Below are 26508 nucleotides of genomic sequence, written 5' to 3'. Positions count from 1 at the left end.
TATACCGCCAGCAGCAGCCGCGACTGCTGCAGTGGCAGCAGCGGCGGGCGCAGAGAGGAAGCCGCGGGGAGAGGCGAGGAGGACGAGGGGGTGAGTGAGGCTGCTGGTGGTAGCGGTGGTGGTGATGGTGGGGATGGTGGTGATGGTGGTGATGGTGGGGATGGTGGTGATGGTGGGGATGGTGGTGATGGTGGGGATGGTGGGGATGGTGGTGATGGTGGTGATGGTGGGGATGGTGGGGATGGTGGTGATGGTAGGGATGGTGGGGATGGTGGTGATGGTGGTGGTGGTGATGGTGGTGGTTGTTGTTGTCATTATCGGCGGAAACCTCACCAGGTACTTGAATTGTAAAATGTTGTTGTGGGTTTCACTCTCGAACACACAGCAACCGGTTGCGTGCTGAACTAGTAAACTACACTATACACTACACTATACACTACTATACACTACTATACACTACACTATACACTGCACGATAGTTGTAAATGGTGTAGTGGGGTTCACTCTCTAACACAGCAACCGGTTGCGTGCTGAACTAGTAAACTACACTATACACTACACTACTATACACTACACTACTATACACTACACTATACACTACACTACTATACACTACACTATACACTACACTACTATACACTACACTATACTCTACACTATACACTATACACTACACTATACACTACACTATACACTACTATACTCTACACTATACACTACACTATATAGTTGTAAATGTTGTGAGTGTGTTGTTGTTGTGAGTGAGAGGGGAGCTGTCAATCAGACTCGCCGAGCTCGATTCCCGCTAGTGACGAATCGCTGAGCCGGTGCTGAGCCGATGCTAGGACCTCACCTAGATCGACTTAGCCTCAAATGAGTACCTGGTGCGGTGTGTAAACATCGTCACTGGGGAGACAAAGGCGGGTTAGGCGTGGTGCTCGCCACCCACCCCGTCGTGTGCCGTGCCGGCCTTCACAGGTGCTGCTACTCGCTGACAGCACTTGCGGTCTGTGAAAGCTACAGGGGGGGATTCTTGTCTTTGTATCTCTATGTACACGTGTGTGTGTCTGTGTGGGTCTGTGTGTGTGGATCTGTGTGTGTGGGTCTGTGTGTGTGGGTCTGTGTGTGTATGTATCTGTGTGTGTGTCTGTGTGGGTCTGTGTGTGTGTGTGTGTCTGTGTGTGTATCTGTGTGTGTGGGTGTGTGTGTGTGTATCTGGGTGTGTGTGTGGGTCTGTGTGTGTCTGTGTGTGTGTGGGTCTATGTGTGTGTGCCTGTGTGTGGGGCTGTGTGTGTGTGGGGCTGTGTGTGTGGGGCTGTGTGTGCGGGGCTGTGTGTGCGGGGCTGTGTGTGCGGGGCTGTGTGTGCGGGGCTGTGTGTGCGGGGCTGTGTGTGCGGGGCTGTGTGTGCGTGTCTGTGTGTGCGTGTCTGTGTGTGCGTGTCTGTGTGTGTGTGTGATGCATGTCGGGAGCGGTAGTGTCGTGGTTAGCGCGGGGGATCTTTGTCCGTCTGGGTGCCTGTCTCTGATGGGGACACAGATACAATCTGATGGGGACACGGATACAATCATAGACACACGCACACAGACAACGCAGAACAAATGTACAGATCCTCCGTGGAGCGTTCGATCAACTGCTGGGCCACGTGCTATTCGTGAGCACCTTTGGAGGTCGGCACGGCGCACCACGCATTTTGAGGCTAAGTCGACCCAGAGGGAGGCCCAAGACCGGTTCAGATAATCGTTACTGGTGTTAGGCCGTGGCCCAGAATCGAATCCGGGTGGCCGGGTTCGTAGCGCAGGGTACGCTAACCACTGCACCACCGCTCCCTACTTTGACTCTTCACTCCCTCGCTCCCCCTCTCTCTCCCTCCATAGCCCCTCGCTCTCCCCTCGCTCTCTCCATCTCTCGCTCCCCCCTCGCTCTCTCCATAGCCCCTCGCTCTCCCTGTCTCTCTCTCTGACTCCGTCTCTTCTCACTCCGTGTGAGTCACGAGCTTGTGTTTAATGTTTAACACGGGAGATGTCGTGTGTGAGACCGAGAGCGTGAGACCGAGAGCGTGAGACCGAGAGTGTGAGTGGTCGAGTCGCCGTTCACCAACATCGGTGACGATTCTCTGAACCGGTCCTGGGTAGACGGCCTCAAATGGGTACCTGGTGCAATGTGTAAACATCGCCACAAGGGAGACAAAGGCGGCCGGACGTGCTGCTGGCCACCCAACCCCTCGTGTGCCGTGCCGGCCTTCATAGGTGCTACTCGCAAGCAGCACTTGCCCCAGCAGTCTGTGAAGGCTACACGGGGGATCTGTGTATTTGTCAGTGGGAGAGTGTGAGTGAGCGTGAGGCTGCTTGCCTGTGTTGTCTAAGACGTCTCATGTACCCAGTGAAGGCATGGATTTGCGGAGCTCTCACTCACCTTCTCACTCACCCTCTCACCCACCCACCCACTCACCCTATCACCCTCTCACTCACCATCTCACTCACCCACCCACTCACCCTCTCACCCTCTCACTCACCATCTCACTCACCCTCTCACCTTCTCACTCACCATCTCACTCACTCACCCACCCACTCACCCTCTCACCCTCTCACTCACCATCTCACTCACCCTCTCACCCTCTCACTCACCATCTCACTCACCCACCCACTCACCCTCTCACCCTATCACTCACCATCTCACTCACCCACCCACTCACCCTCTCACCCTCTCACCCTCTCACTCACCATCTCACTCACCCTCTCACCTTCTCACTCACCATCTCACTCACCCACCCACTCACCCTCTCACCCTATCACTCACCATCTCACTCACCCACCCACTCACCCTCTCACCCTCTCACCCTCTCACTCACCATCTCACTCACCCTCTCACCTTCTCACTCACCATCTCACTCACCCACCCACTCACCCTCTCACCCTATCACTCACCATCTCACTCACTCACCCTCTCACCCTCTCACCCTCTCACTCACCATCTCACTCACCCTCTCACCCTCCATCTCACTCACCCTCTCACCCTCTCACTCACCATCTCACTCACCCACCCACTCACCCTCTCACCCTCTCACTCACCATCTCACTCACCCTCTCACCTTCTCACTCACCCTCTCACCTTCTCACTCACCCTCTCACTCACTCACTCTCTCACTCACTCACCCTCTCACTCACCCTCTCACTCACCCTCTCACTCACCCTCTCACTCACCCTCTCACTCACCCTCTCACTCACCCTCTCACTCACCCTCTCACACTTTCGCGTGTGCACGGGTTTGGCGCATTGCGGGGTTTAGAATGTCACGGCGAGCGGGGAGAGAGCGGTAAGAGACGAGAGAGCAGAGAATGAGCGGGGAGAGATCAGAGGGAGGGAGAGGGGAGAGAGATACAGGGAGAGCAAACAGAGACGGGAAGGTGAAGAGTGGGAGAGCGAGGAAAGAGAGCGCTCAGAGCGAGATGAGAATAGAGAAGAGCAGGAGGGAGCAGAGGCACGGGGAGAGAGAGAGAGGCACGGGGAGAGGGGGGAGAGAGCGGAGAGGCAGGGGAGAGTCGAGGGAAGGAAATTCTCTTCGTGAGATGAAAATGAACGCGAGCGGGGAGTCGCGCTGACGGGATGTGTCCAGAGCCCCTCCCCGTGACTCCCCCCCGTGACCCCCCCCCGTGACCCCCCCCCGACTCCCCCCCCGTGACTCCCCCCCCGTGACCCCCCCCGACTCCCCCCCCCGTGACTCCCCCCCCCCCCCGTGACCCCCCCCCGTGACTCCCCCACCTCCCGTGACCCCCCCCCCCGTGACCCCCCCCCCCGTGACCCCCCCCCGTGACCCCCCCTCCCCGTGACTCCCCCCGTGACCCCCCCCGTGACTCCCCCCCCGTGACCCCCCCCCCGTGACCCCCCCCCGTGACTCCCCCACCTCCCGTGACCCCCCCTCCCCGTGACTCCCCCCCGTGACCCCCCCCGTGACTCCCCCCCGTGACTCCCCCCCGTGACCCCCCCCCCCCCGTGACCCCCCCCCCCCGACTCACCCTCCGTGACTCCTCCCCCCCCCGACTCCCCCCCCGTGACCCCCCCCTCGTGACCCCCCCCCCGTGACTCCCCCCCCCCCCGTGACTCCCCCCCCCCCCGTGACTGCGTCTCTTGCTCTGCGTCACGTCACGCGCTGCTGCCCCTCTCCGCCATCGCTTCCTTCCCTCTGCCAACGCTCCCCGGATTCCTCACTTCCCGTGACAGATCTCACAGCAGCAGCAGCAGCGGCAATGGTCGAGCGAATTAATGGACCCATAACCCCTGTGCGATGTGACCTTGAATGGACACGACGTGTAACATGATAGACGACGTTTCGGGCGCTGGCCCTTTTCTCAAGGCACATCCCTCTGCCAGCTCTGATGTTCTGGTCCCATATCACGGGTGGGGTGGGTGGGGGTCACGCTGAACCTGTGGGGGGTGCGGGCCCCCCAAAACCAACCCCTCCCCTCTCGCCAACCCCTCCCCTACCTTCCTGACCCAGCCCTGCCCTTTCCTGCCCTCCGCTGCCCACACCCCGCCAGCCGTAGGATGTGAAACAGATTTCGGGTTCGTGTGGAGCCGGAGGGAAGGAGGGAGGGGGAGGGGGAGCGGGGCCCAAGGGAGATTGGGGGGGGGGCGATGTTTTCGCTGACTCAGAAAAAAAAACCCGAGTCGAACCCGTGCACACGTAAGCGTGTGTGTGCGTGTGTGTGTAAGTGTGTAAGCGTGTGTGTAAGCGTGTGTGTAAGTGTGTAAGCGTGTGCGTGTGTGTGTAAGCATGTGCGTGTGTGTGTAAGCGTGTGCGTGTAAGCGTGTGTGTGTGTAAGCGTATGTGTGGTGTGTAAGCGAAGGTGTGTGTGTGTAAGCGTGTGTGTATGTGTGTGTAAGCGAGGGTGTGTGTGTAAGCGTGTGAGTGTGTAGGTGTTGTGTAAGTGTGTAAGCGTGTGTGTGGTGTGTAAGCGTGTGAGTGTGTAGGTGTTGTGTAAGTGTGTAAGCGAGTGTAGTGGCGAGCGGCGACCCGAGTTCGATTTCCCTCCCAAGGCCAACCCCATCAGTGACGATTTTCTGAACCGATCCGGGGCCTCCCCTGGCACGACTCAGCCTCAAATGAGTACCTGGTGCGGTGAGTAAAACACCGACACTGGGGAGACAAAGGCGGCCGGGAGTGGTGCTGGCCACCCACCCCAACGTGTGCCGCGCTGACCTTTACAAGGTACTCGCCAACAGCACTCGCCCCAAAAATCAGATAAGGCTATACGGAGGATCTTTGTCTTTGTATTCTGGGGTCTTTGATGTGTGTGATGTATGTCTGTGATATGTGTGTGTGTAAGCGTGTGTGTGTGTGTGTTTAAGTGTGTGTGTGTGTGCGTGCGTGTGTGGCCAGCATGTCTTGCTTTATCGACCTCGTCAAGGCCCTTGATGCCATCTGTGTGCCAGGGCTCGGGGTTGTTCTTTGTGCTTCAGGGGCTCTCGCTCTACTCTCAGCTCCCAATCGTCGAGGGCATCAATGATGGTGGGCAGGACCCGGGTAAAAGCTGCGTGGCCGGGAGTCGGAGCCATTTTCTCTGTACCTTGTGGTGCGGACACGGGGATTGTCCACTGGCTCCACACAGTAAGTGGGCTCCACACATTATGTGGCTAGGAGATGTTAACTTCCCCGCCTGGTATACAGGATGGTCGTGGGTTCGATCCCAGCCCTGACGACAATATATATATTCGGAGGTTGCATGTTCTCCCCGTGGTAGTGCGGATAAGCCACTTTGTTGAGATATCATTTGTGATAGCCAGGTCACTTCTGAAAAAGAGCTACTCAAATCAGTGGGCCTCACCTGGTAAATAAGGAATAGTTTAGATTAATAGTTACAATTTTTACATCTCTTTGAACACGTAGTTCGAGAAGCTTTCCATGGCTGTACCCAGATGAATTTTCATTTGGTATAAAGTTGGGGCCTTACCTATCAGCCCCACAAAAACACAAAGCACGTGCTTTGGTGTATCATGTCATCAATTGCTTCACCCTCAACTCCCCGTGAGTGACGGAGCAGTTGTGGAGAGAGTGGAGAGGTGTCCTTACTTGGGCAGTGAGCTTATGACCAACTCCGGTTTGCCAGCAGATCTCTCACTGCGAATCAGCCGAACAGCATGATATGTTCGGCTGCGTGACGCTGCGTAGAATCTACCTGGTCTGTCGCCACGCACGAAGCTCCGAGTCTTCTCGGCCACGGCCATGTCCTCTCTTCTCTATGCTTGCGAAACGTGGAGCCCTCTAAAGGAACGTCTGTCGCGGTTTCAAACATTCAGGCTGGTCTGTTTACAATCCATCCTGGATTTGACCAGGCTGGATTGCGTGAGTAGCTCTCAGATCCTTTAAATATCTGTACACCGTCCCATCAGTGAGCTCCTCCACCAGGCGAGGCTGCGTTGGCTGGGTCATGTAGCCCGCAGGCCCAGCCACCGCATGCCCAAGCAGCTTCTGTTTGGCCGCATAGAGGGGGTTAAACGGGCGCGGCCCTGGCTAGAAAAGAGATGGACTGATGTGGTACAGGAGAATGTGGATCTGAGTGGACTTGCCGAAGACTGGTACCAGCGGTGTCAAGACCGTCCTCTCTGGAAGAGGCGCATGAAGACGCTACTGGGCAGTTGGAGGCAGTCGCCCTCCAGAAAAAGCGGAGGGCAGAGGAGCAACGCTCACAACAACGAGTGGAGCGCCGGGGGGATAAAACGCTGCAAGTTGGCACAGTAGAGGGCACAGGTGGGGCATCTGTTAGTCATCTCAGTCAGCCAACGCATGGCACCTGCCAGGTCTATCCCGTGACCTCCTGTCAGCGAGCCTTCGACAATTAACGTGGCCTCAATGTGCACCTAGCCTGGCACAAGCACCGTGATGACGTCACCACCACTTAGTGGCGAGTGACGCCTGTTGTTGTGTGTGTGTGTGCTCTATGTTGAACTTATTTCTCACCGTACATAGCCCACCGTGCCAATCGGAGGTGCGGGGAAGGAAAACAATCTAAACTGATGGATATGTCTGTTGAAGGCTATACGGGGGATCTTTGTCTATTGCTGCATGTATGTGATGTGTGTATGGGAGTTTGTTGTTTGTTTCTGATGTGCGTGTGTGCGAGTCTGAGAGTGTGTGTTGTGTGTGTTGTTGGGGTGATACGTGTTCGTGAGGGTGTGAGTGTATATGCATCTACTGTATACATGGGGAGCGGTAGTGCAGTGGTTTGCGAACTCCCCTTTGAACCCGGCGACCCGAGGTCAATTCCCGCTCACGGCCAATAAGTGACGATTATTTGAACCGGTCCTGGGCCGATCTTAGGTAGACTCAGCCTCAAGTGAGTATCCAGTACGGGGTGGCGCTACGGTGGTGAGTGGTTTTTCAGAGGTCGTGGGTTCGATTTCGAAGCTGATGCCCCTTACCATGTGGAGTTGTGGGCACGCTCTCCCTTACCATGTGGAGTTGTGGGCACGCTCTCCCTTACCATGTGGAGTTGTGGGCACGCTCTCCCTTACCATGTGGAGTTGTGGGCACGCTCTCCCCGTGGTCGCGTGGATTGTTCTCCGAGTTCTCCGGATGTTCTCTCCATATTTAGCAACATGCGTCTCGAGATTTTGGCTGTCATCAATTTCCGCACAGGCCACTTCTGGCTCGTGTCGCCTCTGGAAGGGAGTTATCTAGTTAAGAGGGCCATTACCTCGTGAAATACAAGTAGTTTCGTTTGTTTTGTTTACGTAAAACAGCAGCGCTGGGGAGACAAAGACGGCTGGGCGTGCCGCTGGTCACCCACCCCCTCGTGTGCCGTGCCGGCCTTCATAGGTGCTACTCGCTAACAGCACTTGCCCCTACAGTCTGTTTTTGTGTGTGTGAACGTATGGGGAGCGGTGGTGCAGCGGTTAGCGCGCTGCGCTATGAACCTGGCAACTCCCGAGTTCGATTCCCGCTCACGGCCACCTACACCAGTTACGATTATCTGGACCGGTCCTGGGCTTCCTGTAGTTCGACTCAGCCTCAAATGAGTACCGCATCTGGTGCGGCGTGTAAACATCAGCACAGGGAGACAAAAGCGGCCGGGCGTGGTCCCTCGTGTGCCATGCCGGCCTTCATAGGTGCTACTCGCTAGCAGCACTTCCCCCAAAACTCAGTAAATAATATACGGGGGACCTTTGTCCGTTCTCTGTGAATGTATGAGTGTATGACCGTGTGTGAGTGTGTCTGTGTGAGTGTGTGTGTGATTGTGTGTGTGCGTGTTTGTAGCCACTTCCTGCCAGGCTCCCCCGGAATGTGTGTGCGTGTGTGCGTGTGAGAGCGAGGCGCTGCGTGTGTGTGTCTCTATGTTTTTTGTCTTTGTGTACCTGTGTGTGTGAGTGGGTGCATATGTGAGTGTGTGTGAGTTTGTTGAGTGTGTGTGTGTATTTCGGGGAGCGGTCGTGTAGCGGTTAGCGCGCTGCGCTACGAACCCGGCGACCCGAGTTCGATTCCCGCTCACGGTCAACACCAGTGACGATAATTTTAACCAGTCCTGGGACTCCCCTAGGTCAACTCAGCCTCAAATGAGTACCTAGTGCGGTGTGTAAACATCGCCACTGGGGAGACAAAGGCGGCCGGGCGCGGTGCTTGCCACCCAACTCTTTCGTGTGCCGTGACGACCTTCCATAGGTGCTCGCTAACAGCACTTGCCCCTACAATCCGTTAAGGCTGTACGGGGGATCTTTGTATTGTGTGTCTCTGTATGTGTGTGTTTATCTGTGTGTATTTGTCTTTGTGTCTGTGTCTGTGTGATGTTGTGTCTGTGTGTGGTTTGTGTGTCTGTGTGTGTCTGTGTGTGTGTGAGTGATGTTGTGTCTGCGTGTGGTTTGTGCCTCTGTCTGTGTGTGTGAGAGTGATGTTGTGTCTGCGTGTGGTTTGTGTGTCTGTCTGTGTGTGTGATGTTGTGTCTGCGTGTGGTTTGTGTGTCTGTGTGTGTGATGTTGTGTCTGCGTGTGGTTTGTGTGTCTGTGTGTGTCTGTGTGATGTTGTGTCTGCGTGTGGTTTGTGTGTCTGTGTGTGTGTGTGAGAGTGATGTTGTGTCTGCGTGTGGTTTGTGTCTGTCTGTGTGTGTGTGATGTTGTGTCTGCGTGTGGTTTGTGTGTCTGTCTGTGTGTGTGTGATGTTGTGTCTGCGTGTGGTTTGTGTGTCTGTCTGTGTGTGTGTGATGTTGTGTCTGCGTGTGGTTTGTGTGTCTGTCTGTGTGTGATGTTGTGTCTGCGTGTGGTTTGTGTGTCTGTGTGTGTCTGTGTGATGTTCTGTCTGCGTGTGGTTTGTATGTCTGTGTGTGTCTGTGTGATGTTGTGTCTGCGTGTGGTTTGTGTGTCTGTGTGTGTCTGTGTGATGTTCTGTCTGCGTGTGGTTTGTATGTCTGTGTGTGTCTGTGTGATGTTGTGTCTGCGTGTGGTTTGTGTCTGTGTGTGCGTGAGTGAGTGATGTGATGTCTGCGTGGGGAGCGGTGGCACAGTGGTTAGTGGCACTGCGCGTCGAACCCAAGCCACCGCGGTTCCATTCTGATCGGCCACGGCGAACGTGAGCGGCTGATATCTGAAGCCCGATATCGATTCAGCTTCACAATCGTACCTGCTGCGTGGTGTGTGTAGGTGTGGTGTGTGTAGGTGTGTTGTGTGTGTAGGTGTGTTGTGTGTGTAGGTGTGTGTGGTGCGTGTGTGTGTGGTGTGTGTGGTGCGTGTGTGTGTGGTGTGTGTGGTGCGTATGTGTGTGGTGTGTGCGTTGTGTGTGTGAGGTGTGTGCGTGGAGAATGTGTGGTGTGAGTGTGGTGTGTGTGTGGTGTGTGTGGTGTGTGCGTGGTGTGTGCGTGGTGTGTGGTGTGTGTGTGGTGTGTGTGTAGGTGTGTGTGTTGGTGTGTGTGTGGTGTGTGCGTGGTGTGTGTGTGTGGTGTGTGTGTGGTGTGTGTAGGTGTGTGTGTGGTGTGTGTGTGGTGTGTGTAGGGGTGTATGTGGTGTGTTTTTTGTGTGAGACAGAGACAGAGTTCCTGTGCCAGCCTTCATAGGTGATACTCGCCAACAGCACTTGCCCCAACAGTCTGTTGAGGCTATAGGGGGGATCTTTGTCTTTGTTGCATTGCAGTGTTCGTGGGAAGCCGCGGTGAAGGCGCTGCGCTACGAACCCGGCCACCCGAGTTCGATTCCCGTTCACGGCCAACACCGGTCACGATTATCTGAACCGGTCATGGGCCTCCCCTCGGCCGACTCGGCCTCAAATGAGTACCTGGTGCAGTGTGTAAACATCGCCACTGGGGAGACAAAGGCGGCCGGGCGTGGTGCTGGCCACCCACCTCCTCGTGTGCCGTGCCGGCCTTCATAGGAGCTGCTCGCTAACAGCACTTGCCCCAACAGTCTGTTAAAGGCTACACGGGGGATCTTTGTCTTTGTGTAAGTGTGAGTCTTCACGCCGTGGTGTGTGCCAGACGTGGGGGTAGGGGGAGTTTGGGATGACGTCGCCCCGTATGACGTCACCCCCCCCCACCTTACCCCCCTTTGGAGGCGACGTCTGGATTAAAAATTACAGAGCAGTGCCAGTGTGAGTTTGTGTGTGTGCGCGTGTGTGCGCGTGTGTGTTTGTATGGGGGAGACAAAGGCGGTCGGGCGTGGTGCTGGGCCACCCACCCCCTTCAAAGGTGCTGCTCGATAACAGCACTTGCCCCAGCAGTCTGTCACTATACGGGGGAGCTTTGTCTTTTGTACGCGTGTGTGAGCGAGTGGGTGCTGTGTCAATGTCGCTAATTAAGGCAATTGGACCTGGGGGCGTTTTAATTAATGATCGCCTCCACCCCTCGCCAGCCACCAACACGCGGAGCCATCCCCGTGTCCTGCACCGCACCCCCAGCGCCGTGTCTCCCCCTCCATCCCGTGTCTGTCGTGTCTCCTCGTGTCTTCCGTGTCTCTCTGTGTCTCCTCGGGTCTCTTCCCCGTGTCTCCTCGTGTCTCCCGTGTCTCCCGTGTCTCTCTGTGTCTCCTCGTGTCTCCCCCTCCATCCCGTGTCTGGCGTGTCTCCTCGTGTCTCCCGTGTCTCTCTGTGTCTCCTCGGGTCTCTTCCCCGTGTCTCCCCCTCGCCTTTACTCCGCGACTCCTATTATATCCCCCATGTCTGTGTGTGTCCGTATGTTGATGTGTGTTAGTTTGTGTGTCAGTGTGTTGGTGTGTGTGTCAGTGTGTGGATGTGTGTTAGTGTGTGTGTTAGTGTGTGTGTTGGTGTGTGTGTCAGTGTGTGGATGTGTGTCAGTGTGTGTGTCAGTGTGTGGATGTGTGTTAGTGTGTGTGTGTTAGTGTGTTTATGTGTGTTAGTGCGTGTGGATTAGTGTTTGTGTGTGGACGTGTATGTTCGTGACGATTATCCGAATTGGTCCTGGGCCTCCCCTAGGTCGACTCGGCCTCAAATGAGTACATGGTGTGGGGTGTAAACATCGCCACTGGGGAGACAAAGGCGGCCGGGCGTGGTATTGGCCACCAACCCCCTCGTGTGCCGCGCCGGCCTTCATAGGTGTTGCTCGCTAGCAGCACTTGCCCCAACAGTCTGTACAGGCTACACGGGGGATCTTTGTCTGCGCGAGTTGCGCGTGTCGCTGTCTGAGTTGGGGAGTCTGGCACTCGCAGTGGGCACTGACGCCCGCTTGTGACTCGCGAAATGTCAGCGCCCCCCCCCCGCCTCCTCTGCTCACTCACACCCAGACCCCCCCCCCCCACGTCCCCTCCTACACCCCCATCTCACACACAGAGCCGGCCCCTCTGCGTGCGAGTCGTGTTTGCGAGCCCCTATTGAGGCATCTCGTCCTATTGAGAGATGTTGACTCGCACGCACTCACAAAGACAAAGACCCCCCCCACCACCCCCGTATAGCCTGAACAGACCATTGGGGCAAGTTCTGTTAGCGAGCACGAGCGAGAGGGGGGCGGGCTAACACCACGCCCGGCTGAGAAGCACACAGTTCTTATTTAAGGCTGAGTTGACCTAGGAGGGAGGCTCAGGTGAACCCGGCTCCGATATTCGTCAGTGATGTCGGCCGCGAGCGCGGTTTGGTAACGCAGTGCGCTAATCACTGCGCCACCGCTCATTACACTCTTGACACACGCGCACACACAACACAATGAGGCATACACTCCGAGGTGACCGCGACGTCCGTGCCAGGCTAGGTACATTTAGAGGCCGTCATATTAAGCGAGGAAAGCTCTCTCTGCTGGCAGGCGTTCACCATGCGTTGACTGACTGAGATGTCTGGCAAGATGCACCACCTGTGATTCCCGCTGTGCCAACTTGCCACGTTTTACCCGCCCGGCGCTCTGCTCATTGTTGTGAGCGTTGCTCCTCCGCCCTCCGTTGTTGCCGGAGGGCGACTGCCTCCAACACACCAGGAGCGTCCTTCACAAAACTCCTCCACGGAGGCCGACATTGACACCGCCGCTAGCAGTCATCGGCACCTCTCCTCCAGCCTGTGGAGCCCTGCGGGCTACACGGCCCAGCCAACGCAGCCTCCTCGCCTGCCCGAGGAGCTCACCGATGGGACCTTGTCCAGATCTTTCAAAGATCTCCGAGTGACCCACACAGTCCCATCAAGTTCAACCCAGGGTGGATCGGAGGCAGGCCAGCCCGTTGTGATTTTTTTCACTTCTTTAACCGGCCTGAATGCTTCCTTTAAAGGGCCGGACGTTTCGCAAATCGTCGAGGAGGGAGGGCTACATGGTAGCCAAGACTCGGTTAGGCTCCACGCAGCGTCACACAGCTGATGCAACGCACAAGACAAAGATGCCCCGTATAGCCTCAACAGCATGTTGGGGCAAGGGTTGTTAGCGAGCAACTTCTGTGAAGGGCGTCACGGCACACGCCCGGCCGCCTTTGTCTCACACCTCCCCCCACCCCCAGAGGCGATATTTACACACCACACGCATCAGGGACTCATTTGGGGCTGAGTCGACCTAGGGGAGGAGGCGCAAGATCGATTGAGATAATCCGTCACCGGTGTTGGGAGTGAGCGGGGATCGCTAACCACTGCCCCACCGCTCCCCCGTGTGCACGCGGCGTGTTGACACGGTGGTCACGTGGCCAGTCCCCATCGCTTCACCGCCTCCTCGTGACTGCCTCCCCGCGTCCCCCTTGACTCACCCCTCACCTCCACCCCTCACCTCACCCCTCACCTCACCCCTCTCCTCACCCCACCCCTCTCCTCACCCCACCCCTCTCCTCACCCCACCCCTCACCTCACCCCTCACCTCACCCCTCACCTCACCCCTCACCTCACCCCTCACCTCACCCCTCACCTCACCTCCACCCCTCACCTCACCCCTCTCCTCACCCCTCTCCTCACCCCACCCCTCTCCTCACCCCTCTCCTCACCCCTCTCCTCACCCCACCCCTCTCCTCACCCCACCCCTCACCTCACCCCTCACCTCACCCCTCACCTCACCCCTCACCTCACCCCTCAACTCACCCCTCACCTCACCCCTCACCTCACCCCTCAACTCACCCCTCAACTCACCTCACCCCTCACCCCACCCCTAACCCCACCCCTCTCCTCACCTCCACCCCTCACCCCACCCCTGTCCTCACCCCACCCCTGTCCTCACCTCACCCCCCCCTCACACACCCACCTCACTCTCCCACCCCTTATCTGGCCCCCTCACCACTCACCTCACTCCTCACCTCGTCCACCCCCCACTCACCCCCGCCCCTCCACCCCCGCCCCTCCACCCCGCCCACGCCCCTCCACCCCTCCCCTCGGCTGTCTTCGGGCCAAGTCGCGTTCCTCCCTCCAGGAAATTGGGAAACGGCGGCGAGGGGGCGGGGCTGTGGGGGAGTGGAGGGGGGATCGAGGGGGGGATCGAGGATGGGGGTCGAGGGGGGGGATCGAGGGGGGGGGATCGAGGGGGGGGGGATCGGGGGGGGGGGGATCGAGGATGGGGGTCGAGGGGGGGGGATCGAGGGGGGGGGGATCGAGGGGGGGGGGGATCGAGGGGCGGGGATCGAGGGGGGGGGGATCGAGGGGGGGGGGATCGGGGGGGGGGGATCGAGGATGGGGGGTCGAGGGGGGGGGATCGAGGGGGGGGGGATCGAGGGGGGGGGATCGGGGGGGGGGGGATCGAGGATGGGGGTCGAGGGGGGGGGATCGAGGGGGGGGGATCGAGGGGGGGGGGATCGAGGGGCGGGATCGAGGGGGGGGGATCGAGGGGGGGGGGATCGGGGGGGGGGGATCGAGGGGGGGGGGATCGGGGGGGGGGGGGATCGAGGATGGGGGTCGAGGGGGGGGGGATCGAGGGGGGGGGGGATCGAGGGGGGGGGGGATCGAGGGGCGGGATCGAGGGGGGGGGATCGGGGGGGGGGGGGGGATCGAGGGGGGGGGGGGATCGGGCGGGGGGGGGATCGAGGGGGGGGGGGGGGTCGAAGGGGGGGGGTTCAAGGGGGGGGGGATCGAGGGGGGGGGGGTCGAGGGGATGTGGTCTGAGCCTCCCCCCCCCCCCCGAGAGGGATGCGCTGTCCCTTCCGTGTGTGTGGGGAGGAGCGGTGGGACAGCGGTTAGCGCGCTGCGCGACGAACCGAGTTCGATTCCTGCCCGGGGCCGCCAGCACCAGCAGTGACGATCTGAACCGGTCCTGGGCCGGCTCGAGATCGACTGGGCCTCCAGCGATTGGCTGGTGCGATGTGTAAAACAAACAAACAACACGTCTTGACTGGGGAGACAAAGGCGGTCGGGCGTGGTGCTGGCCAGACACACCGCCTCGTGCACCGTGCCAGCCCCATAGTTGCTCTCTTGACAGCACTTGCTCGAGCAGTCTGTTAGAGGTGGTACGGGTGATCTTTGTAGCTGTGCCTGTGTTGTGTGTGTTGTGTGTGTGTGTTGTGTGTGTGTTGCGTGTGTTGTGTGTTGCTGCTGTGTTGTGTGTGTGTTGGGTGTGCACGTGTGTGTGCACGTGTGTTTGTGATTGTGTGTGCACGTGTGTGTAATTGTGTGTGCACGTGTGTGTAATTGTGTGTGCACGTGTGTGTGTGATTGTGTGTGCATGTGTGTGATTGTGTGTGTGATTGTATGTGTGATTGTGTGATTGTGTGTGTGCATGTGTGTGATTGTGTGTGTGCATGTGTGTGATTGTGTGTGTGCATGTGTGTGATTGTGTGTGTGCATGTGTGTGATTGTGTGTGTGCATGTGTGTGATTGTGTGTGTGCATGTGTGTGATTGTGTGTGTGCATGTGTGTGATTGTGTGTGTGCATGTGTGTGATTGTGTGTGGGCATGTGTGTGATTGTGTGTGTGCATGTGTGTGATTGTGTGTGTGCATGTGTGTGATTGTGTGTGTGCATGTGTGTGATTGTGTGTGGGCATGTGTGTGATTGTGTGTGGGCATGTGTGTGATTGTGTGTGGGCATGTGTGTGATTGTGTGTGTGCATGTGTGTGATTGTGTGTGTGCATGTGTGTGATTGTGTGTGTGCATGTGTGTGATTGTGTGTGTGCATGTGTGTGATTGTGTGTGGGCATGTGTGTGATTGTGTGTGTGCATGTGTGTGATTGTGTGTGTGCATGTGTGTGATTGTGTGTGTGCATGTGTGTGATTGTATGTGTGATTGTGTGATTGTGTGTGTGCATGTGTGTGATTGTGTGTGTGCATGTGTGTGATTGTGTGTGGGCAGCGGTCATGTAGCGGTTAACGCGCTGCGCTACGAACCTGGCAACCCGAGTTCGATTGCCGCTGACGATTATCTGAACCGGTCCTGGGCTTCCCCTAGGTCGACTCGGCCTCAAATGAGTACCTTGTGCGGTGTGTAAACATCGCCACTGGGGAGACAAAGGCGGCCGGGCGTGGGGCTGGCCACCCACCCCTTCGTGTGCCGTGCCGGCCCCCATAGGTGCTCGCTAACAGCACTTGCCCCAACAGTCTGTTATGGCTATACGGGGGATCTTTGTGTATAGGTATGCGTGATTGTGTGTGTCGGTACGTGTGTGTAGGTACGTGTGTGTGTGTAGGTACGTGTACCGTTCCGGCCTACATGGGTGTCTGTGTGTGTGTGAGTGATGTGATGTCTGCGTGTGGTTTGTGTGTCTGTGTGTGAGTGATGTTGTGTCTGCGTGTGGTTTGTGTGTCTGTGTGTCTGTGTGTGTGTGTAGGTATGTGTGTGTAGGTGTGTGTAGGTGTGTGTATGTAGATGTGTGTGTAGGTGTGATTGTGTAATTTCCGCTATCGCCTCGGGTCACGCTGGGCCATGCGGTTATTATCGGAGTGTGGCATGGGGGAGTGTGTGTACCTGTGTGTGTGTGGACCTGTGTGTGTGCCTGTGGGGGAGTGTGTGTATCTGTGTGTGTGTGTGTACCTGTGTGTGTGTCCGTGTGTGTGCGTGTACCTGTGTGTGTGCCTGTGGGGGAGTGTGTGTACCTGTGCGTGTGTGTACCTGTGCGTGTGTGTACCTGTGTGTGTGTGGGTACCTGTGTGTGTGTACTGGCCTCCAATGATTACTCGCTGCGATGTGTAAACATCGCCAATGGAGAGACAAAGGTGGCCGGGCGTGGGTGAGTTGGCCACCCACTCATTTGCCGTGACGGCACTTGCCCTTACAGCCTGCGTAAGCTACACGGGACACCTTTGCCTCTGTGTGCGTGGGAGAACTTTATTGACACTGGGCACAATCTGGGGGGGGAGTGGAGGGTGCGTCTTACTTTCCGGTAAGCATGACAGTAGTCGCGGTGAGTGATGGCCAGCCTCCTCCTCCTCTGCGGAACGCGAGGAGGAGAGGGGGAGGAGGAGAGGAGGGGGTGGAGAGGGGGAGGGAGGAGGAGAGGGGGAGGAGGAGAGGGGGAGGAGGAGAGGGGGAGGAGGAGAGGGGGAGGAGGAGAGGGGGAGGAGGAGGAGAGGAGGGGTGGAGAGGGAGGAGGAGAGGGAGGAGGAGAGGGAGGAGGAGAGGGAGGAGGAGAGGGAGGGTGCGCAGGATGTGAGTGGGGGGAGCGAGCGAGGGGGGGGGAGCGGACAGGATGTGAGTGGGGGAGAGGGCGAGTGGCGGTGAGTGGTGGTGAGTGGTGGTGAGTGGTGGTGAGTGGTGGTTAGTGGTGGTGAGTGGGACTGCGCGCTCGGCGTGAGCGCGCGGAGATCGTCGCAGTGCTCGGAGCGAGTGGTGTGGAGGGGAGTGGAGAGTGCGGGGAGGGCGGTCGTGGGGAGTGGAGAGTGCAGGGAGGGCGGGGGCGGGGAGAGAGAGCGCGCAGGATGCGAGAGTGCGGAGTCGAGAAACGGAGAGAGGGGGGACTAGGGGGAGTAGGAGGAGTAGGAGGGGGGACTTCGGGACGGTTGAGAGAGCAGGGAGAGAGGGCTTGTGGGAGTTTGGGAGTGTGGGGAGAGTCAGCGGAGGAGAGTGGCGAGAGGGTGGGGAGTGCGGGGAGCGGGCGGGGCAGTGCTGCGGGGTAGAGGTTGGAGAGCGTGGGGACAGAACTCGAGCGAGTGGAGAGGAAGTGAGTCATTCACCCCTTCGCCTCGCATCCTCGACAGCCACCCACCCACCACAGCTCACCATCTCTGCGCTGTATCATCACGTTTAGCCGCGGGCTCCCCCTCTCGCCCTGTCATCCTGATCTCGTAGCGAGTTGTGCGCGGTGAGTGTGAGGGCGAGTGGTGAGTTATGGTGAGCGTTTAAAGCGAGTGATGAGCTCGGGTGGGGGTGTATAGGGAGCTATGGTGAGTGTTGTGGTGAGTGTTGTGGTGAGTGTTGTGGTGAGTGTTGCCCCTCTCGTGCCCCCTCCGTGCCCTGACTCCTCTCCGATGCCCCTGGGTGCGCAGGTCGCCGAGCGGTGAACAGATCGGCTAGCGAGCCGGCGAGTTGGCGAGCGAGGCGATGAGTGAGGCGCGGGTGAGCGAGATGTCGGAGGCCCTGGACTGCGGCCGCTGCGGCCGCTCGCTGCTGGGGGGCCGCTACGCGCTGGGCCCGCAGGGCGCGCCGCACTGCCTGCCCTGCTACGACTCGCACCTCGCCAGTTCCTGCGAGCGCTGCAGCAAACCCATCGGCTGCGGCTCCAAGGTGAGCGCCGCGACACTCGCCGCGACACTCACCGGGAACTCGCCGACACTCACGGGGAACTCACCAGGAACTCATCGACACTTACTGGGAACTCGCCGGGAACCCATCAACACTCGCCGGGAACTCGCCAGGAACTCACCGGGAACTCACCGGGAACTCACCGACACTCACCGGGAACTCGCCGGGAACTCACCGGGAACTCACCGACACTCACCGACACTCACCGACACTCACCGGGAACTCACCGGGAACTCACCGACACTCACCGGGAACTCGCCGGGAACTCACCGGGAACTCACCGACACTCACCGGGAACTCACCGGGAACTCACCAACACTCACCGGGAACTCACCGACACTCACCGACACTCACCGGGAACTCACCGGGAACTCACCGACACTCACCGGGAACTCACCGGGAACTCACCGGGAACTTACCAACACTCACCGACAACTCACCGACAACTCACCGACAACTCACCGACACTCACCGGGAACTCACCGGGAACTCATCGACACTTGCCTGGAACTCGCCTGGAACTCACTGCCACTCGCTCTATGGACACTCACTTGGTTCCTTCTCCTCCCCGTACCCCACCCCCCCCTCGTCGTGAGTCTGCACTGACGATAGCTCCTCTGCCTCGCCACAGCTCACCTCACTCCCCGGGTCTCACCTCAAGTCCGCTACCCTCACCTGGCCTCACCTGGCCTCAACGGCGCTCACCATCACACTCCTGCACGTCCCTGTGCCCTGCTCAGACACACCTGGTCCCACCTGATCCCACCTGGTCCCGCCTGGTCCCGCCTGGTCCCACCTGGTCTCACCTGGTCCCACCTGGTCCAGCCTGATCCCACCTGGTCCCACCTGGTCCCACCTGGTCCCACCTGGTCGCACCTGGTTCCACCTGATCCCACCTGGTCCCACCTGATCCCACCTGGTCCCACCTGGTCCCACCTGATCCCACCTGGTCCCACCTGGTCCCACCTGGTCCCACCTGATCCCACCTGATCCCACCTGGTCCTACCTGGTCCCACCTGATCCCACCTGGTCCCACCTGGTCCCACCTGATCCCGCCTGGTCCCGCCTGGTCCCGCCTGGTCCCGCCTGGTCCCGCCTGGTCCCGCCTGTGCTCGCCTGGTCCCACCTGGTCCCACCTGATCCCACCTGGTCTCACCTGGTCTCACCTGGTCCCACCTGTGCCCGCCTGGTCTCACCTGGTCTCACCTGGTCCCACCTGGTCCCACCTGTGCCCGGCTGTGCTCGCCTGGCCGCGCGAGACGTGGGTGTGCCTGTCTGCAAGTTCCCGCCTGCCGCAGATTACTCACTCGGCACCCCGAGCGAGCCGCGTGCTGACGGCCACCCCCGTCTCCCCCCCCCCACCCCCCGTCTCCCCCCCACCTTCCCGTGTGCCCCCCCCCCCGTGTCTCTCTGCGCCTCCATTCCCCCCATTTCTCTCGCGTCTCCGCACGCCTCACCACCCCTCCCTCCTCCCCTCTCCCCCCTCTGCTCCCCGCCCTTCCCTCCTCCTCCACCCCTCCCCGTTCTATGTTGCCCCCCCTCCCCACCTTTCCCCCCCTCTCTCTGTCCTCCTGTCTCCTCTCCTCCCTCAAACGCCACTCTCCTCCCCCTGATCCATCGCTTCCTCCACCATTACCCCCATAATCCCCTCGTCCTCGTCCGTGCCCCCCCCCTCCCCCCCCGCAGGAGCTGTCGTACCAGGAGCGGCACTGGCACGAGGAGTGCTTCCGCTGTGCGCGCTGCGCCGCGTCGCTGTGTGCGCAGCCGTTCCTGTGCCAGGGCGAGCAGCTGCTGTGCGGGGACTGCTACTGCAGCGAGGTGGCCGAGCGCTGCAGCGGCTGCAGCAAGCCCATCGCGCCAGGTGCCATGCGGCGGCGCAACCGCGGCGCAACTACGACGCAATCGCTCGCAACTGTGACGCAACTACTCGCAACCGCAACGCAACAATGCGCAGGCGGTGCTGGTGCCGCTGCTGGTGAACGGGCGCTGACTGCTCTCCACCCTCACCCCCCCCACCCTCACCCCCCCCCCCACCACCCTCACCCCCACCACCCCCACCCCCCCACCCTCCCCCCCCCCCCCCACCACGCGCAGGCTCTCGCCGCATGGAGTACAACGACGCCAGCTGGCACGAGGGCTGCTTCGTGTGCTCGCGCTGCGACAAGCCCATCGGCTCCGGGAGCTTCGTGCCCAGGGAGGACGGCAACTTCTGCACCGCGTGCTACGAGAGCCACGTGGCCCTCCGCTGCACGCACTGCAACGAGGTGGGGGGCGTGGGGGGGGAAGGGCGCGGGGGGGGGCAGGCACGAGGGGGGCGTGCGGTGGGCAACCCGCGTCCCGCGGGGCCCCCGCCGGCGGTCTCGGCGTCTCGCGATGCCGAGCGCGCTGCCCGCCGGGCGGTGGAGGGGGGCCCACCGCCTCGTCCCCCGGGGTCGCCCACCGCCGGCGGCGAGACGTAGCGGCGGCGCGCCGGCTCGTTGAAAAACCCCCTCCCCTCCGGTGACTCTCCGACGTGCCTCGACCCCCACCCCGCCCCCCCCCCCCCAGGTGATGAAGGAGGGGGGGGTGCGCTACGAGGGGCGGCCGTGGCACCGCGAGTGCTTCGTGTGCGGGGCGTGCGGCGCGCAGCTGGCGGGGCAGCGCTTCACGAGCCGCGGGGACGGCGACGGCGCCGAGCCGCTCTGCCTGGACTGCCACGCCGGCCTCTACGCCCACAAGTGCGCCGCCTGCGGCTCGCCCATCACCGGTGACGGCACGGGGGGGGGGGGGCGGGGGTGAAGCGGGGGGACGTGGGGACGCGGGGACTCGATACGCGGTCGCACGGGGAGACGTGCAGGGGTGGGGATGAGGACGCGGGGACGCGGGGCCCGCGAGTGGCACCGTGTCCCCGGTTTAAACGAAAGCTGAGCCCACGGGAATCCCAGGGGTGTGGGTGAGGGGGGGAAGTGGTGATGACAGCTCCCCCTCCCATGTGTACGTGTGCCTTTCCGACCTTCATAAGCATTCGCGAACAGCACTTGCCCAAACAGTCTGCTAAGGGCTATACGGGGGATCTTTGTCTTTGCATATAAGTATACAGGGTGTTTTAAAAAGATGGATCCAATTTGAAAGCAGTATTTCCCGATGGCTACATGTTACAATTACACGAAAAGTAACAAACGGTTTAATGAGTTATCAAGTTTTTCTAACCATTTTATCAATGTTCTATGTGCCCTCCACCTGCTGTACGGACAACATCGAGACGATAGTTTAATTCATCTCAAACGCCTCTCAAAGTGTCTTCGTCCACTGAAGTCACCGCTGCCGTGATTCTGTTTGAGGTCATCCAGATTAGTCGCTAATGGTGGCACAAAAACACCACGGGTCTTTGACGTATCCCCACAAGAGAAAGTCGCAGGGTGTGGTGATGTCTGGGGGGGATCTTGGGGGCCGAGAGTGTAGCGCCAAGTCTTGGGGTCCCGTGCGACCTCTCCAGCGCTGAGGCAGCGCGTCTCGCGAGTGACTGAGGCTAGGGGCTGTTTGTGCGCTGGGAGAGGCATCTACTGGTAATCATTTGAAACTCTATGCCCCGCCCTCTCTATGCCCCGCCCTCTCTATGCCCCGCCCTCTCTATGCCCCGCCCTCTCTATGCCCCGCCCTCTCTATGCCCCGCCCTTTCAAGTGGTAAGAGTTTCATTCAAGGGCGGTTCGTGGTTGCAGAGATATTGCGATTTCAAATCGGGTAGATGTTTTTTAAACGGTATATTTGAGAATTGGCAAAACAACCCCCAGCTCCCCGGTCGTTGGCGGTCGGTCACGTCGTGGTGACCGTGAGCAGTGCCACTGGGGCTGGGGGGGTAGGTGACAATAATCGGCTTTGCCGCTGATGCGGTCAACGGGGGCTCTGGATCGGTCCGAGGGACTGGTGACCTGTCCATCCTTAACTAAACTACCGACAAACCACGGAGGGGAAACAAATCAGATCAAGTCCCAGGGTGACCGGCATTTACGGTGATTCCCGGCCATAGCCAAACCTCCCCCTTGGGGTTCCTCCAACGAGAGCAGGAAACCACTGCGGTAGGACACGTGGAACGTCCGGACGCTCACTGCGGGGGGAGGAGAGGCTGCCATTCATCCATCAGGAGCTAGACCGGTACTGCCTGGACATCTGTAGAATACTGGAGGTCCCGTGGACTGATGTGGGCTCGGGTCGCTACGTAGGGTAGACCATCCTGCATTCAGCGGCAGGAATCTGCCAAGCAACAGGAGCGCAGCTCCCCTCCTGAACAACAACATTCTGTTAAGACCACGCGGGGACCTCTGTCTCTGTGCGTGCGCGATTAGGCGCCGGGGGAGCCAAGTTCATCTCGTTCGAGGAGCGGCACTGGCACCACGAGTGCTTTACCTGCAAGGGCTGCAACACTTCCCTCGCCGGCAAGGGCTTCATCGTCCAGGGCGACGACATCGTGTGTGCCGCCTGTGCCCACGACAGCTAGAGCAGTGCTCACGCACGCACGCACGGTTAAACGCACACACGCTCACACGGGTGTGCGCGCGTACGTGGGAACACGCACGTGTGCACATGCACGAACATGCGTGCGCACACACGCACACGTGGGTGTACATGCGCGCACACACAAACACGTCAAACAGTTGTAATTGGACAATCTCATTGGACAATCGAGGTGGGAGAACTTAATTTTTGTTACAAAATTTTGGGGAAGTGCCGTTCGCGAGCGCCGACGAAGGCCGTCACGCCGCATGAGGGACGGCGTGGCTAGCACCAGGCCCTTTGCCAGACGCTTTACACGCACGCCACAGCAAGTGACTCATTTCAGGCCAAGTCAACCTAAGGGGAGGCCAATGTTCGGTTGAAATTCTCACCACCGATTTTAGCCACTGAGCGGGAATCGAACTCGGGATACCGAGTTCGTAGCGCAACGCACTAAACCACCGCTCCTCACAACGCACAAGGACACGCACGCGCGCGCACGCGCACGCGCACACACACGCGCACACACACGCGTACACACACGCGCACACATGCACCTACGCACCTGAGGCTGTGTACCCAGGGCTTAGTTTAAGTACAGTAGAACCCCTCGGTAATTGGTTCCACGAAACCGTTCGTTAAGTGATTTGCGAGTATAGGAAATTTCCGTTAAAGGTTTAATCGATCCGATAGAACCGAAAGTTACAATTTTTCACCCAAACAACGTACTTCACCATATTTAAACAATGGTTATGAATACGATACTAACAACAATGTCAACACATACTTTTAAAAGAAACAGGGTTAATCGACGCATTCATTCATATTGACCGTACCTACAACAGCCCGTCGTTAAACAGGGGAATGGTCGGTAAGCGAACGCAGTGGGCTCAGTGGAGGCCCGGTCGTGAAGCGATTAGTCATGAACAGGGGTGGTCGTGAAGAGGGCTTCTACTGTACAGTTTGTTGTACAACACGCGGCTCACCACATCCTCTTTGCTCCTCGCTATGGCTGCGGCTACGACACGCACTCGCTCGCTTGTACAACAACAGCCGCCATTCGCCACCAAGCCGTGGTGACGTCGCAACATAGCTTGTGCCAGGCTAGGTGCACACTCACGCTCGCCTTGCCGCTGCTGGAACAGCGTGGGGGACGCGTGGTCGAGAGATTTGACTCTGAGGATGCAACTTGAGCTGCGTGCACACGTGAATGTGCACGCTCACCCACACGCTTGAGTGTACGTGTGAGTGTGCACGCGCACACGCACGCGTGAGTGTACGTGTGAGTGTGCACACGCACGCGTGAGTGTGAGTGCGCACACGCACGCGTGAGTGTACGTGTGAGTGCGCACTCACACTCACGCACGCGTGAGTGTGAGTGCGCACACGCACGCGTGAGTGTACGTGTGAGTGCGCACGCTCACCCACTCGCGTGCGCTCGCCCTCGCGAGTCACAGCGTCGCCTCCTTCTCCACCGCAGACCGGGCGGTTGGCTCGGTCGCCACTCAGCCAACCACCACGACCACCACCACGACCACCACCACGACCACCACCACCACGACCACCACGACCACCACGACCACCACCACGACCACCACCACCACGACCACCACCACCACGACCACCACCACCACCACGACCACGACCACCACCACCACCACGACCACCACCACCACCACCACGACCACCACGACCACCACCACCACGACCGTACACCGCAGTGAAGTCCCCACGGCAGCGCCGGTACCGGATCTCGGTAACGAATCCCCCTCCGCCGCCCGCACACGGACGATGCCGATCCCCGGACCGTCCGGTGTTGAACCCCAGAGAGGCTGGCGCCCGCGCCCCCCGCCGAGCTCGCGTGCGCGCGCCTCCCGCTCTTGCAAAAGCTCCGACTGCTGCTACCATCGTGATCATGACAACGATGATCTACGTCCAAACAGAACACGCGTCGCTTCAACCGCCGCCCGCAACGCTCGCCCCTCGCTCGCGCGCAGCCTGCTCTCCCTGTGTCGTCACGTGACCTCCCTGTGTCGTCACGTAACCTCCCTGTGTCGTCACGTGACCTCCCTGTGTCGTCACGTGACCTCCCTGTGAGTCATCCTCGGTGCACGCGACTGCGAGCGAGCGTGCGCGCAGTGCGGGCTGCGGCATCTGACCGCGTGGCGGCGGGGACTGGTGGAGACGGGAGCCGCGCGTTCCTTGGCGAGCGAGCGACGGTCTCGCCGCGAGGTCGCGCGCCCCGCGAAGCGCCGGCGGTTATTGCTGATCCCCCCCCCACCCGCTCCCCCCCCCCCCATGCTTTCTCGCGATATTTTTGCTGTTGCCAAAGATGATTTGTAACCAAAAATAAAATCCTCCTGAATGTTTGACCGCGGTAAGACAGCCGCCGCAGCGCGCGCTTCCTCCCCCTGGCCGCGGCTCGTCAGCGGCAGGGTTTTGGCCGATCGCCAAAACCCTGCCGCTGACGTGGTGGCAGCGGTGATGCTTTAAGAGAGGGGGGGGGGTGTCACGCGGCGCGGCCCACGGTGACCCTCGGTCCGGTGTCTCCCGAGCTCACGCCCATCGTCCACGTCGTCAATCAGCCATGGTCCACCCGCTGCTGGATGAGGGCCCCCACCACGACCCTTGCCACGCGTCGCTCCGTCTTCGAGGTGGACGTGCCTCCCGCACTGCTCTGGCCTCCCGCCCTTGACCAAGAAGTGCCCCCCCCCCCCCCCACGGAGTATTCTTGACGACCATCACGCTCTCTCCCAAGCGCCCACGCTGGTGGGCGTGGCCCACGGTAGTCACGTGGTACCGGTCGACCCGCCGAGACGGGAGATCGCGTTGTGGTCTGTTCGTGTCCCGTCGGTCGCTCGTGCCGACTTACCCGGAGCAGCGTCCACCACGGGAGGAAGTCCACCTCGTGTCATGGGCGTGACCCCACCGTGACCCTCGGTCACCCATCACTGCTACCCAGGCTGGATCCTGGTGAACCCCCCCCCCCCCCCCCGTGACCCCATCACTGCCGGTGCCGATGACTCCCCCCGCTTGGCTGCGGTGTGACCCCCGTTTGTGGTGACGCTTGATTGGCTGGGCTCCGGGTGGTGGTGGTGACGCTCATTAGCTGCTCGTCATCTCATTAACCTGCCAGCTCATTAACACCCCCGCCCCCCCCTGCCTCCCCCATCGCCAGGCTGAGGCATGAGGCTGGTGGTGGGGGGCAGTGGGGGGGGGCTACGTGTGGTGCCTGTGCCGCGTGGTGCGTGCGTGATGCGTGCCAGCGCCGGCCGTGACATTCGGTTGGCGTTCGCCGCCGACATGCAGAGGACGTTGAGATTTGGTGAAGGTTCATTGAAATTCGGTGAGATTTTTTATGGTGACATTTGGAATTTGCGACGGGCTAAATTCGGCAAAGCTCGGCGAGTCCGGTGAGAATCGGTGACATTTGGTGAGATTTGGCAATCGGTGAGGCTCGGCAAGAGGCTCTCTTGGCCCCCGAGTCGTCGGCCCGCTCCCACGCACGCTCCCACGCACGCACGCACGGCGGCACTTTCTCCGTTGACTTTTTTTATTATTTACATTTTATTGCCAAAAAATATATATCTCTCTCTCTTGTTGCGTTCATAATGTCAAAGCAACGCTGCGTGCGCATGTGCGGGTGCGCCTATGGTGACGCACACCGCTTTCTGTGTGCGAACTCTGCTCTTGGAGAATAAAAGTTTGTTTGCAACTTGAGCGGCGGTGGCGTCATTCTGCGCTGTGTGGTTGGTGGTCTGCAGAAGCCCAGAGCTCCCATACTCGACACGCAATCTTGCGCACTTGTGGTTCGCCGTTAACTCGGTGTGTGCGTGCGGCCTGCGCCAATGCTGCTGTGGCAGCGGTGGTGGTCGTGGTGGTGGCGTAGCGAGCCGAGTTTGATTCCCACTCACGGCCAACACCAGTGACAAATAGCTGAACTGGTCCTGGGCCTCCCCTAGGTCGACTCAGCCTCAAATTAATAGCTTGTACG

At 59.6% G+C, this 26508-nt stretch overlaps 1 protein-coding gene across 4 annotated transcripts; it reads left to right on the top strand.

The window, feature by feature from the left end:
- Positions 1 to 26234, top strand: LOC144950241 (four and a half LIM domains protein 2-like). Of its 4 annotated transcripts, none has more exons than XM_078880296.1 (6): positions 1 to 90; positions 17788 to 18025; positions 19730 to 19904; positions 20138 to 20307; positions 20591 to 20760; positions 22367 to 26234. In XM_078880296.1, exons 2-6 carry the CDS (start codon positions 17843 to 17845, stop codon positions 22719 to 22721), a joined length of 1053 nt encoding a protein of 350 aa, XP_078736422.1. In that variant the 5' UTR covers positions 1 to 90; positions 17788 to 17842; the 3' UTR covers positions 22722 to 26234. The 4 variants fall into 4 exon arrangements, with proteins under 4 accessions (XP_078736422.1, XP_078736425.1, XP_078736424.1 ...); XM_078880299.1 differs by having other exon boundaries at positions 20591 to 20789; positions 22367 to 22657; XM_078880298.1 differs by lacking the exon at positions 1 to 90 and adding an exon at positions 5475 to 5605.
- Positions 26235 to 26508: the final 274 nt, after the last annotated feature.

The sequence above is a fragment of the Lampetra fluviatilis genome, chromosome 57 (assembly GCF_964198595.1).
Source record: "Lampetra fluviatilis chromosome 57, kcLamFluv1.1, whole genome shotgun sequence".
Taxonomy (NCBI): Eukaryota; Metazoa; Chordata; class Hyperoartia; order Petromyzontiformes; family Petromyzontidae; genus Lampetra; species Lampetra fluviatilis.
This window is presented reverse-complemented; position numbering and strand designations above follow the sequence as displayed.